The 14,808-nt window shown below is 29.8% G+C and overlaps 1 protein-coding gene across 1 annotated transcript; it reads right to left on the reverse strand.

Annotated features, from left to right (window-relative positions):
- Positions 1-425: 425 nt before the first annotated feature.
- LOC132255104 (uncharacterized) lies at positions 426-1,133 on the reverse strand. The gene has a single exon (XM_059742792.1). The coding sequence runs from the start codon at positions 971-973 to the stop codon at positions 620-622; it is 354 nt and encodes a 117-aa protein (XP_059598775.1). The 5' UTR covers positions 974-1,133; the 3' UTR covers positions 426-619.
- Between the last annotated feature and the right edge of the window lie 13,675 nt (positions 1,134-14,808).

Genomic DNA, 14,808 nt, shown 5'->3' on the forward strand with positions numbered 1-14,808 from the left:
AATCAATCTAGGCTAAGCTTGGTTTCTTATTTTGGTGCCAAGGTGGAGATTGTTGTGATGTGGCACAAAAATAAAATACACATGCCCAACACATGAGATAGCTTTGCTGTGTGTGTGCCTTCTTTGAATTATATTCTTTATTGTGTTTCCAGCTGGAAGGTTGTTCAAAAGGTTCTTATTTAGTGTGATGTAAGTGTAAAAAAAAAATACGGTTTCATAGCTAGGTTTTCTAGTGCTCTGTTTTAATTCAAAAATTGGGGGATGCATGTACTCTCATTTATGTGTTGTTGCATAATTTTTAAAATAAAAAATAAAAAAGAAAGAAAAAAACACTGTCCAGCCCCTTTCTAAAATCCAAATAATAATAAACTATTGCTTCGAGTCTTCTATGGAGCAAACGAAGGGAATTAATTCACAATCCCATATAACTGCAACTGCGTTCCACTTCATTAAATAACATAGAAGGATACATACGGATGGGATCAACATTCAACAGACAATGGGCTCGAATTAATTTCACTAAGAAAGAGTAATTAAAGAGATAAAACATAAAGGGAAAAGGGAGCAAGCACAACTACACAAAGGAAAAGGCAACACCCGCAATCAATTCAAAGTTTTACTAAGTTCGGTAAAATTTTTGGCAACCTCTATTTTGGTGTGGATCACATTTCGGCGCAGGTGATGGTGGAGGGAGGTTGTCAGCATAGGCAGTACCCTTAGGACCAGACACAGATGGACTATCAGGATTTTCAGAGCCCGGAGTTACAAAAGAGATAGGCGCAAGCATTCTGCTGATTTCCGAGCCCATGAAGAGGTCGAAATCAAGGTCCATCGTGAGGCATTCATCGACGGAGCCATTGCACCAGGAGGTGGTGCTGTTGACCTTCAGGGAAGCTGCTCCACAACAATTTATGTTGAGGAGTATCATAACGAGGAATGCTACACAAAAACCTCTCTTCCTGTCAACTCCCATTCTTACTCTCTGCTCTTCTTTCCTCACAACTCAACCCCCCTCAGGAATTCTTGCATACAACACTCTCTGCGCCATCACATACAGTTATATATATGCATATGGTCCGAGGGGAAAGGCACCAGAGAGAAAGATAATGTGAAGGACCTAAATATCCTTCACTCCCTCTGTGGGCAATGTTTGATTTATGTTTTTATTTTAGTCGTGCTAAACTTTACAAGTAAGTCAGACTGCTTTTGCTTTTGCTTTTTCCTAATTTTCACTTTTGTTTTTATTCTTCAAAGCAATGCTGGTACAATAATGTAACATTTAACTAAATATAAGACGTGCTGTCTAGATGGTCATCAGCTCACATAATGGTGGTACATGGAAAAGTGGTAGACCTCGAATTCTTTAGTTAGAAGAGAATAAACACTCCAATACAATTACATCTATCAATTGGTTTAGATTTCATTTGACATTGATTTTAATAAATTTTTTTTGGCTTAAAAAGTTTCTTTTTCTTTTTTTTTTGAAGAATTTAAATAGTTAATAAAATTTAAGAAACATTTTTAAAAATCCAAAAAATCACGTATAATATTAAAAAATCACCTATAATATTTTGTAGAGAAACACTTGAAGAATGATTTTCCTAAAAACATTTCTTATAAAACACTTTTATTATAAATATTTTGAATAGAAACACGTTTAAACAAACTCTTAATTATCATATTCCAAAATATAATACATAACGCTTTCATGAATTTTTCAAGAAATGTTCAATTTTAATATGTTTATAAAATAACACTTTAATAAGACAAGAATTTTCTTTTATTTATTTATGTTTTCAAATTCCACATCTATACATAATGGTGGTACATGGAAAAGTGGTAGACCTCGAATTCTTTAGTTATAAGATAATAAACACTTTAATACAATTACATCTATCAATTGGTTTAGATTCCATTTTACAGTGATTTAAAGAAATTTTTTTGACTTAAAAAGTATTTTTTTGTTAAAGAATTTAAGTAGTTAATAAAATTTAAGAAAAACTTAAAAAAAAAATCACTTATAATATTAAAAAAAATCATTTATAATATTTTTTAGAAAAAAATTTGATAGATGATTTTTTAAAAAACATTCCTTAATAAAACACTTTTATTATAAATATTTTAAATAGAAACACATTTAAACAAATTTTTAATTATTATATTTCAAAATATAATGCATAAGGCTCGGGTGAATTTTTCAAGAAGGGGCTAATTTTAATATGTTTAGAAAATAACGCTTTAATGACACAAGAATTTTCTTTTATTTATTTATGTTTTCAAATTCCACTTCTTGGAATTAAAATAAAAAAAAAAACAAAAACATGAAAGAAAAAGTTATATTTAACTCCATGGCAACCTTCTTTTTCTTACATAAAGTTCAAGACCTTAATATCATAACAATTTAATTTAAAATTTCAAGACTTTTACAGCATGACAAATTGATCTAAAATTGTCATTTTTTTGGGTCTATGTTTAATTAACAATATGAAAGGTATATGAAATTTAACAACCAGAGATCATAAATTCTTTGTTCTTCTATATTCTTTTATATTTTTCTGTTTTTCTTTACATTTTTTCACCTTATTAAATAAATAAAAAATCATTAAAAAAGTTTTTTTTTTTTGGAAAAAGGAAAAATAAAAAAAAATTAAAATAATATCAAAATAAATTCAATTTAATATAACCTTATATGTATGTATATAACTTTTTAATATTTAATTTATTATAAAATTAAACATATATTATATATTTAATAATAAAATGAATATTTTATTTATAAAATTTTAAACATTTTAATTAATAAAGAAAAAAATATGCATTCAATTTTTTTTTTTTTATTGTGGAGATGAATAATTAGCAGGCTAGTTAAAGTAACACAAAAGAAATAGCACCCTTTTCGATGTTGGAGAGAAGACCAGTGGAAATGTTCACCCGCTATGATGAAGCAAAGATCATTTGATGTCTCCCACTTGCTTTATTTTAATAATAAAGTATTGTTATTATTTTATTCCACCACTGATCATGGATGGGATTAAAGGGGAGACCACGTGAATCACATAGACTTAAGATATGACTGTGGAACAGCTGAAATTAACTCTGGTATGTAGCATGACCAAGGAAAAGACTTGGCAATTTAACGTTATATTTGGTTTTTAGGAAATCGGAGGGAAAATATAATAAGGTAAAACTATATTTTTCATGTAAAAGTTATTATATTTTATATAAAATTTATTATCATTTTTTATTTTAAAAAAATTGAAAATAGGATATGTATTTAAACATGCATTAAATCTATGACTTTTTAATTTTATTTTTAAATATATATAAAATAATAAATTAAAATAAAATAGAAAATGTATTTATATAAGAATGAATCTTTTACTTTTATTTTTATTGTTAACATAAAGTACAAACACACTAATAAATTAAAAATGGAATTAATTTCATTTCCTATTCTACAATTCTAAATATCTCTTTGTCTTACATCTGAAGAAAAAAAAACAAAAATAAATCGATCATTTCTTCTTATGTTGCTGTGGTGCAATGGATTGATCGTCGGAGTGGTTTGATTGCTAAGTATCTTGCGAAGAGAGTGAGGTAATCAAGGGTAAAGCAGGAGTCAATTATTTAAATATGTATTTTCCTAAAATAATAGGAAATAAATCAGTTGATTTTAATCATTAGGATAATTTAATTTAAACTTTTGCAGATGCTTAAGAGAAAGTTCCTAACTGCTCAGCATTTACGTAAACAAGCTGATGTGCACTGCCACAGCCCACACAGGTCACTAGTTAATAATTGTACACAACCAGCATCCCAAGGAGGAGCTAGCCATGCCCACCTCATCAGCCAAACTATAGAAAATGTTGAATCATTATACAACATGGTGTGGAAATATCAAATAGGTACTGTGAAGCCCTCTTTTGTCCATTCAGGCCTGACCATAGGTGTACAAAAACCGAACGTAAAATCATCCTTTAACTTTATGAATGGGTCCTAGTGCTTTCATCTTTATTCCAAAAGCAGCGGTGAGATGATGAAATGACGCTAGCATGCATGAAGGCCACATGTTAATATATTGTCCCACTATAGGTCATCTATGCATGATTTAATGTGATTTTACATGACAAAAGTAGCTAGATTATATTATTGTAGCACGCCTAATTTGACTATAACTTGACTCTAGTTAGAAATTATCTTAGTTATTTTCCTATCGTGGCTTAATTATGGTTTATCCATGGTTGTGTCATCCCTCGATAGAGTTACAGAGCCCTCAACAATCAAATGATTTCAGTGGCATGTTACTGGTATATTGGTGTTTGATCTGCTCAGCTTGTGGCGAAGCCGGAACTTCAATTGGCAGAATGAAGCGGAAGAGAAAGAAAAAAATTAAAAGAAAAAGGGAAAAGTTAAAAGCTGAAGGACTAGGAAGAGTGTAGCAAAAGCACAACTTCTCTTGGGCTTGGCTCCCATGACCATTATGATTTGTTTCTTCACATTGTGATATGAGGTTGCCATGTCTATTTTTTACACCAAGGCCATATCATTTCCACAGTTTCAATAAATAAATAAAAAGGTGAAACAAGTTTATAAAAGGATACTTGATTAAATGAGCCAAAATGATTTCTAATTTAGGAAAACAAAACTTTTTCTTTTTCTTGGTTTTTTAATTTTTTTTTTTATACAAATACCATTGATTTAGTTTCATTATATCATAATCATCCGGTTCAACCACCACCTTTAGAAGTCATCTCAAGTCAACGGGCCCGTTCCATACCAACTTTCATTTATCTACTTCCAATGTTACTATCAACAAGGAAAATAATGGAATCACCTTTCGAGGGAGTCCAACTTGAAATGTCCTCGACGTCAAAATTTGAATATGAGATGCGTATTATAAATTTGAATATGACATGTATTATAAATGAGTTTTACCATGTCAACTAGAGTAAGGTTTGGCTTGAAAGACTTCCCTAGTAAATGAAAATTAAATTAGTTTGTTCCTGAAATATCTTATTTGCTTAATTAGGTAATTATTTGACTTAGTTAATTACTTGATTTGGTTAATTATTAGACAGATGAGATGAAGATATGAGGCCAATTTTGAAGGAACATGATTAAATTTATATGAATATGTTTATCTGACATCAAAGAAAATCCATCATTAAAAAAGTTTTCAAAAAACAAAAACTCATCTATCTAGTTATTTTCTTCTTATTATCTTTATTTCAAATTAAAGAGTTTGAAAACAAAGCAATTAAGGGGTTTGAAAAAGAATATAATTGAAGAGTTTGAAGAAGAGAATAATCACAAACTTCAATAAAAAATAAGATTACTTGGTAACTTAACACTACCATGTTTATATTTTTTGTAAAATAGTATGTTGCCAGTGAATTTTATTAATTTATGAAAACATTTTCAAAAATAATTGTTGACATTTTATTCTATTTGATTATTATGGTGAAAAGCTTAGGAAAGCAAAGAGGTAAAAAAGTTTATTAAGTTTATTAATTATCTAAAAAATTTGATCAATTACTTATTCTATTTCATCCTTTCTTCATTAATTTTTTTTTAAAAGATTAGAAAAAAGATGAAACAAAATAAGTGATGAAATTTTCACCACTAAAAGAATTTCACTTCTTTCAAAATATTGGTTCTTTCCCTAATTAAAAACAAAATATTTGAAAGTAAACTCAAAAAACAAGATTGCATAAATTTTTCTCTTACCTTAAAAAGAATTAACATAATATTATCATGTGGCGGTGATTTGAGCTATCTCTATCCTAACAAAGTTAATAATAATGATTTTGAAATAGAGTTCTTCCGGTTAAAAAGGTCTATGATAAAAAAGAAAAAAAAGAAAAAAAAAGGGAAGATAACATAAAAGTTCATGACTTGAAATACAATATTGACCCATCGATCATTCTGACATATAACATGTGGGAAATCCATTTTTTTCTTCCCTAGAACTTGTGGATGTAAACACTTGTACTTTTTTTTTTTTAGTAATTGGTTATTAAAAAGAATTAAAATCAAATCACCCTTAATTAATACTAAATGAAAAAAGTTTTTTCTTTTCTTTTTCAATACAATCATCACCCATTACTTAATAAAATATATGATAACAAAAATATTATAATGAATGTTAAGTAATGTATGTTTTTTTATTAAATAAAAAAAATCAAAATATTGGTATTTGTTTTGTAACTAGATAAAAAAATTAAAATATTTTTTTTTAGTTAAAAGTTATAATATGTTAATATCAACTAATATAATTAAAATAAATAATAATCGATTTAGTTTATCAATTACTAATAATATTCTAATCATATAAATACTGGGACTACATTATTGTCAATGTAAGAAAATATTGTGATTGATCCAATAAAGCTTTGGGAAATGATCCTTTTAATGGTAATGGGGAATGTCAGGTTTGAAGTCCCCCGCGGGCACTCCATTTTCTGTTCTCTTCCCTCCTTTATGATGAAGCGAATTCCGTCGGCAACTCTTTCTGTAAACACATCCCACTCGTGAATGGATGCAAGGTTGGCACCGACAACATATAGAATAGAAGAGAAAAAAAAAAACACAAAAGGATAAAGAGTGACCATCAAAGGTCTTAAACAGGTGGGCCTGGAAAATTTCAAAAGTGAGTGTTGATTTAAGTATATGTCACAGCTTTAGTAGAAAGAAATGGAAGTGTATTTGAAAATACACCTCCAGCTGATTGGTCTTTAAAGTGATTCGATCCCTTATCTTTCTTTTAACACAAACATGATAAGGTTTCATCAATCATTGATTTACAATGGACCACACCTTCCTGAAAAGATTCCAAAACTGCAGATAAGAGCAACCTTTGTTACCAAAACCACGTGGAGTCTTCTTTGCTACCAAAACCATAGAAAAGTTAATGAAGTCTTTGGATATATGATATCTTTAATTGTCAAGTAGCATGCATCAGCAGCTTTAACTTTTAACTTTAATCTTATAAGCACGTCTGCAGATTCCTGTTCTATCATTCGTGAGTGTGTGTGTGTGTGTAGCATATTAAGAGAAGCCCATTGGTCACAAGTTGGGGACTTGTATATAGTTCACGTAGAGATGTTAAAGTTTCAATAATATTCATTAAACTAAACAAAGTATTCTGCTAATTTTTAAGATTAAGATTGTATATATCAGTCATCACATGATTATAATCTGATGTTAATTATGAAATCATGAAATTTAATCGTGTGTGTGGTACAGCTACCTTCCTAAATTTCCGTGGTTTAATTTCAACACCATGATAGTATGAAAATATAAACAGGGTATGGGGCAGAGATCAAAGTCAAGAAACTATTTTTCATATTTTAGCTTCCAGACAAAGTCTTGTTCCTAAAAATAATTAAAAATTGATTTTAGGAATTATTTTGAATAACAATTTTTTAATAATTGCTTTTTGAAAATGTTGCCAATTGACTCAAATTAAATTTCAGAAGCTTTGAAAAGACATTATCAGCTACATGCTTGTTTGTTTGAAATGAACATTTTAAGGGTGGTAAGAGAAGGATATAAGAAATAATATTAGCTGTCACGCATGGATGTGATTATTATGTCTAATATTATACCCTACAATATCTTTGAGGATTTTATTAGAAACATTAGTTGAATATCTTTTGAAGATACTACTTTTCCTTTTGATCCAAGCATGATAAGTTATTGATAACTTAGGTTATAAATTAATTAAGGATCAGAACTGGTCGATGGGTAGCCAAAACCATTCATGTCAATACTAAATGTTATAGTATGTTTGGGAATTACAAATAGAAAAATGTTTTCTAGACTCAAAATTATGTTTGATAATCTATTGATACAAAATCATATTTTGAGAATTTGATTTGAAAATAGGATGTTTTTGAAAAACATATTTTAATTATTTAAAATTACTTTCACTTGTTTTTTTTATGATTATTTAAAAATAATAATTATATAAATATAAAAAATAATTAAAAATAAAAATATTTAAATATACATAAAATTAATTGAGAATATTCTAAAAAATATCAAACAATTATTTTTAAAAACTATTTTTTGGAAAACTGTTTTCCAAAAAGTTGGAGAATGCCTTTCAATTTCGTACTATCCCTCACACCCCATGTTATCAAGTCACCCTTTTTTATATACAAAACGTTCCATTACCCTTTTAACTTTAGGGTAGACGCTGAGTCACTCGGGTCTTTATTCCTCAAAAGCAGTGTAGGGATAGAGAAAGAAAATAAAATGAAGACCAGGTCAGTGCACGATATAATTAATTAATCACTATTTATTATATTCACAAAATGTGGAAAAAAGCCCTCAATTATTTGGGGTTGGTGAGACATCATAATTTTCTATACATGACAAACACATCCTCTGTTGGCTTTGGATTGGGATTTAAATGCTAGTCTTGGAAAGAAAGATCCATGTGGGCTCCAAATGATTGTATAAAATATTATAAAATAATTAAAAAATAATATAGATATAATCACAATTAATAATTATAAGGAATCGATAAAGAGATATCAAATATGTCAAATAATATATCTTAAGAATATCACACTAAAATAAACATTCCAAATAATCTGATCCTAAAAGAATTAAGCCCAAAATAAAGAACCGAAATTATGAAATGCTAAATAGGCCCAAGTAGACAAGAGCTAAACAAAAACTATCTTTAGGTAGGAAGCCCAAAGCCCAAACTACCGAAATTATAAAATCCTGGACAGGCCCAAGTAGAAAAGACCTTACAAAACCCATCTTAGGTCAGAAGCCCAAAGCCCAAACCCATTTATATCCATCGGTTGGCCTATGGCAAGCCCAATTATTAGGCTGGCCCTTCAGTATTGTACATAGGTGCAGCGAGGGGTTGATTCGATTAGGGATGGAAATGGGCCTGTTTTTTTCGTATACCCGCCTGTTCCGCTCCTAATGGGAGGGTTTGGGATTTAAATAAATGAGTTTGGGGAATTTTTTTTAAATCCTAGAATGAGTTTGAATATTACTTTGTCCTGTTCAATTATATATAAAATTAATTTAATTTAATATTTATTTAAAAAAAAATTAATATAATAATAATAATAATAATAATAATAATAATAATAACAAAATACTTTTTAATAAAATAATTTATAAAAAAATATAATGTTATTAATTATTTATGAAATATATTTATTTTAATGTATCTAAAATTTTAAAATATATATATATTTTTTTTAAAGTTACGTGGTGGGAATGGGAATTTCCCATACTCACCCTACCCCGCCTCATTTTATTTTTTTAATAGGAATAATAATTATTTTAAATAAATAAAGTAGAGTTGGGATAAGACTACCGATCCCCACCCATTCCATCGTCATCCTTAAATTTAATTTTACATCCTTCAAAATTATTTTTATAATAATTTTTTATAGTTAATTTACTTGATAAAATAAATAGAGAGTTATTATGAGGGAATCTGACTTATTTTGATAGCATTTTTAACAGAGTCTTCAAATAATTTTTTTTCACGATTTTTTGCATATTTTTTCTTCCATGGTCTTCTATTCTGTAATCTTGTTTGTTGGCCTTTATAATCTATACTATTTATTATTATTATGAAATATATTTAAAATAATATTTATAAATACGTTTACTTGAATGAAGTTAAAATAGAAAAATGAGAGTCCTTTAAAAAAAATCGATTTTAAATAGAAAAATGAATCATTTAACTAAATGTTGATTTTCATATCAAAATAAAATAATTTTCTTAACATTTTTCTATTTTGATTATTACATATGTTCACAACAATTTAATAATCTAATTTATCAATTACTTAAATCATATTTTTAAAACCCATCCTACTTTTGAGACAATATTTTATCAAATGTTCAATTAATGTGTATCACAAGTAAATTTTCCTTATGTAAATTTGAGAGTAACTCTTTAAACAATTACTGTAATACCAAGGTATTCTTAATTGCCCAACCAGGGCTCATGTGGAATAAATGTAAACTTAAAAAAAAATGAAATTTTTTTTTAAAAAATCAATCAATCAATCAAGCGACTCTTCTAGGAAGGAAATTTCCGAATGTAGCCATCATATAACGTATAGACTTGAATTGAACATAAACACGATCGATTCAAGTACTAGTCCATTTGTAGGGCCAAAATTGGGAATATCCTTTTTGGAGTGTTGATGGCCAATTGGCACGATAGATACATGTATGACTTGTTCATAAGAACATGACATTTCCTTAGCTTTTAGCCTTTAGGCTCTACCATAACATAAAATTCAAATTCTAAATCCCAATACATAGAATTAATTACATGTCATATAATATATATATTTTTTTTCTGATATTGACTTATAAGAATTAAGTAATAAGTTCTAAATCGAGTGAAATCTGGAATGGTCTAAGGTTGTTATCAAACTTGGACCATTCCAGTATGAAATTACCCATTAAGAAGTTGATTATGACGACATGGATTAAAGAATAATAAATTTGAAAGTCCTAAGTGGAAGCTTTTGCATAATATATGAATAAATTAGTATCAATGTATCATTGTCATTCTGCCCAACCACAACCTTTAGAAGTCATCTCAAGTTGGCGGGCTCTTTCCATGCCCACTTTCATTTGTCTACGTCCAATGCTCTATCAATAAGGAAAATAATGGCATGACTTTTCAAGGTAGCCTTACACGAAATGTCATTTACGCCAAAATTTGAATATGACATTTTTAAATCTTATTTTTAAAACCCATCCTACTTTTGAGACAATATTTTATCAAATGTTCAATTAATGTGTATCACAAGTAAATTTTCTTTATGTAAATTTGACAATAGTTCTTTAAACATTTACAGTAATACCAAAGTATTCTTAATTACACAACCAGGGCTCATGTGGAATAAATATGAACTTAAAAAAAATTAAAAAAAAAAATCAATCAATCAAGTGTAGGAAGGAAATTTCCGAATATAGCCATAATATAACGTATAGACTTGAATTGAACATAAATACAATGGACACATTTTCAACTACAAGTCCATTTATAGGCCCAGAATTGAGAATATCATTTCTAGATAAGCGTTGGAGGCCAACTAGCACGACAGATATATGTGTGATTCGTTCACAAGAAAATGATATTTCCTTAGCTTTCAGCCTTTAGGCTCTACTATACCATAAAATTCAAATTCTAAATCCCAATACGAAATTACCCATTAAGACGTTGATTATGATTGCATGGATTAAAGAATAATTAATTTGAAGGTCCTAAGTGGAAGTTTTTGCATAATATATGAATCATTTAGTATCAATGTATCATAGTCATCCTGCCCAACCACAACCTTTAGAGCTTGTCTCAAGAAGCCAGGGGGCTCTTTCCATGCCCACTTTCATTTGTCTACTTCCAATGCTCTATCAATAAGGAAAATAATGGCATGACTTTTCAGTTTTCAAGGCAGCCTCCACAAAATGCCCTTTATGCCAAAATTTGAATATGACATTTTCTTAGTCTTTTATTTTTTTCTTCTTGACGTACAAAATTATTAATTTCTTTTTTATACTTGAAAGTTTTAATGTATTTTTTTAATAGTAAATTGTACAATGTACTAATGTTTAGAAATTGTGGTTAAAAAAACCCCTCTTTTTTAATGTGATGGGTAAATTTATTTGAGAAATCTTGTTTGGGTCTATGAGACTTCCAACGACAATGATTTGGTTTTTTTTTTTAATATCATTTATATGATAATTAAATATTAAAAATTGATATATGCATTATCGTTTATTTTACATTATTGAATGCATTTGAATTAAATAAATTATAGTTTTAATGTTAAATGTATTATCATTATCTCATTAATCCTATTTTTAAAAATTACTATCACTTCATTTTTAATTTTTTTTATATTTATCCTTTTAATTTTGAATGTTTTTATTTTAAAATATTAAAAATATAAATTTATTCAAAAAATACTAAAATATATAAAAGTAATAATTAAGTTGAAATATTTTATAAATTAAAATTAATTTGATTAGATAAATAATAAATTATTAATACCAACCTATCATTGTTTACTGATATTTAAAAAATATGATCTTAAAAATAATCTAATCCTAAAAGAATTAAGCCCAAAATAAAGAATCGAAATTATAAATGCTAAACAGGCCTAAGTAGAAAAAACTATATCTTAGGTAAGAAGCCCAAAGACCAAACTTCCGAAATTATAAAATGCTAGAGAGGCCCAAGTAGAAAGACCTAAAAAAACCCATCATAGGTCAGATACCCAAACGCCAAAGCCCAAGCCCATTTATGTTCACCAATCGGCCTATTGGCAAGCCCAATTACTAGGCTAACCCTTCAGTATTTCACTGGGTAGTAGAACTTTTCAACTTGCACCAAAACATCTTCGACTACTCTTATGGGTACTTTAATCGAACGGTCTACTAGAGAGAGTGTAATGGTAGTAGCCTTAAGCTCTCCCAATCCCAATTGCTTATAGATTGAATATGGAAGCAAATTCACACTAGCTCCCAAATCTAACAAAGTCTTTTCCACGTATGAGTCTCCAATTTGGATTGAGATGATAGGACAACCTGGATCTTTGTACTTCACCATTGCCTTATTCTCAATTATGGCACTGACTTGCTCGGTGAGGAATGTTTTCTCGGTTAATTTAATCCTTCTCTTCACAGTGCATAAGTCTTTAAGGAACTTTTGCATAAGCAGGAACTTGCTTGATCATATTAAGGAGTGGGATGTTGATCTTCACTTGCTTCAAAACTTCCAAAATCTCCAAAGTCTTATCCCCCATTTTGTCTCTGCATAGCTGAAGGGAAAGGCAAATGATTGGAAACACTCCTTTTATCTTTGCTCACAATGACTTCCTCATATTTTTCATACTTTTTCTCATTTCTAGCATTTTTCTCCATGGTTGGTTCATCTCTAGCAGGAATATCTTCACTTATAGGTAACTTGGGCTCTTCATATTCTTTCCCATTCTGAGTGTGATAACTGCATTGCAATCTTCCTTTTGCACTTTAGAAACTTCATTTACTCTTCTCCGATTTTTCTGTGGTTGAGCTGGGAACTTTCCTTTCTCTTGAAATAAACTTATAGCAAGTTGGCTCAAAGTGGTTCGAATATCTGCTAGTTCTTGAGATGTTTGAGCATTTATCCTATTTTGACCTTCATTACGCTTGTCTTGCTTTTGTATAAACTCTCTCATCATATCTTCCAGGCTAGAGTTAAATGATGAGGTTTGATGTTGCTATTGAAAATTTTGAGATGGCATACCTTGTGGTTGAAAACCTTGCTGCCCATAGGCTGATTACCCCGAAATCAGTTTCCTTGTTGCTGAAACTAGCCATTGTTACCACCTTTCCATGATAGATTTGGATGATTCCTCCAACTCGGATTATAAGTGTTGGAATATGGAGAATTGCTAGAATATTTCTTATATGTCCCTAAGGCATTGGCTTGCTCCGTATACATGTCTTGCACTAGAGGTAGAGTAGGACAAGATTGCACACCATGTTCCGTAGACTTACATATCAAGCACAGTTGAGTTACCCCCTCATTGACTATTTGTACCTCTTGAACTCCCTTGACTTCCAAATCATCCAGTCTTCTCATAATGGTTGCAAACTTTGCTTGCACATCTAAACCCTCTGGTAAGGTATACACTTCACTAGCTCTTGCCCTGTTCATTGTTCTATCTCTAAATGGTTCCTTGACAATTGTTTCTTCCTAACTTCTAGATACCTCAGCAACATAATCAAGAAATTGAAATGTTTCATCAGGGTTTTTATTTCATGAAATCTCCTCCACACATAGCCTCAAGAAGTTGTTTCATTGGTGGTGACATGTCTTCATAGAAATACGATACTAGCATCCAGTTGTCAAATCTGTGATGGGGGCATGCTGCAACCATTTCCCTGAATCTTTCCTAGCATGCAAAAAATTTCTCATCCTCCATAGCCTTGAAATTCGAGATCTTATTTTTCAATGCACTGGTTCTATGTGTTGGAAAGAATTTCTGCAAAAACACTAATTGTAGATCACCCCAATTTCTGATATAATAAGGTCTAAGACTATTTAACCAAGTCTTAGCTTTATCCTTCAATGACAAGAGGAATAGCTTCATGCGGAAGATCTCCAAAGGAGTGTTGGCTTCTCGAAAAATTGAAACGATGTCCTCAAATTCCTTGATGTGAGAGTATGGGTTTTCATTTTCCATCCTCCTAAAAATGAGTAGTAGAGGTACCACTGAGGCCGAATGGTAACATGATCATGATTTGGAGGTAGCATAAAACATTATGGTGTGCTCAACCTAGGAGGATTTAGAAACTCTCTCATAGTTATTTGGTCCTGCATAGGCGATCATGGCCTATTGTTATTACTGTTGGATTCTTCAGTGTCCTCCATATTTGGTTGAGATTCCTCAGTTGTTCTTTGAAGTCTACCTGAAATATCTCTTTCCCAACCAAGCATAAAACAGAAGAAAAATATATATAAAAATAAAAAATAAAAGAACTAAAACAAAGTAATGCACTATATCCTAGTTATGACGATTGCCAATCCCCGGCAACGGCGCCAATTTCTTGACCGAACTTCTCTATTGTACCAAAATACTTAGCCTTTTTACGTAGCAACTCTGGTAAAGAAAAAATTAGAGAAATAGTCACTACGACTTTTGTAGTATTCCGGGTATCATCCTCAATGACTAGCTTATGGAAATTGTCAATACTAAAATAAATGAATTGTTTTTGTTTAAATCCTAAAGTGAAAAACAACATGTGAATAATGTGAAA

The sequence above is a fragment of the Vitis vinifera genome, chromosome 14, assembly GCF_030704535.1.
Source record: "Vitis vinifera cultivar Pinot Noir 40024 chromosome 14, ASM3070453v1".
Lineage (NCBI taxonomy): Eukaryota > Viridiplantae > Streptophyta > Magnoliopsida > Vitales > Vitaceae > Vitis > Vitis vinifera.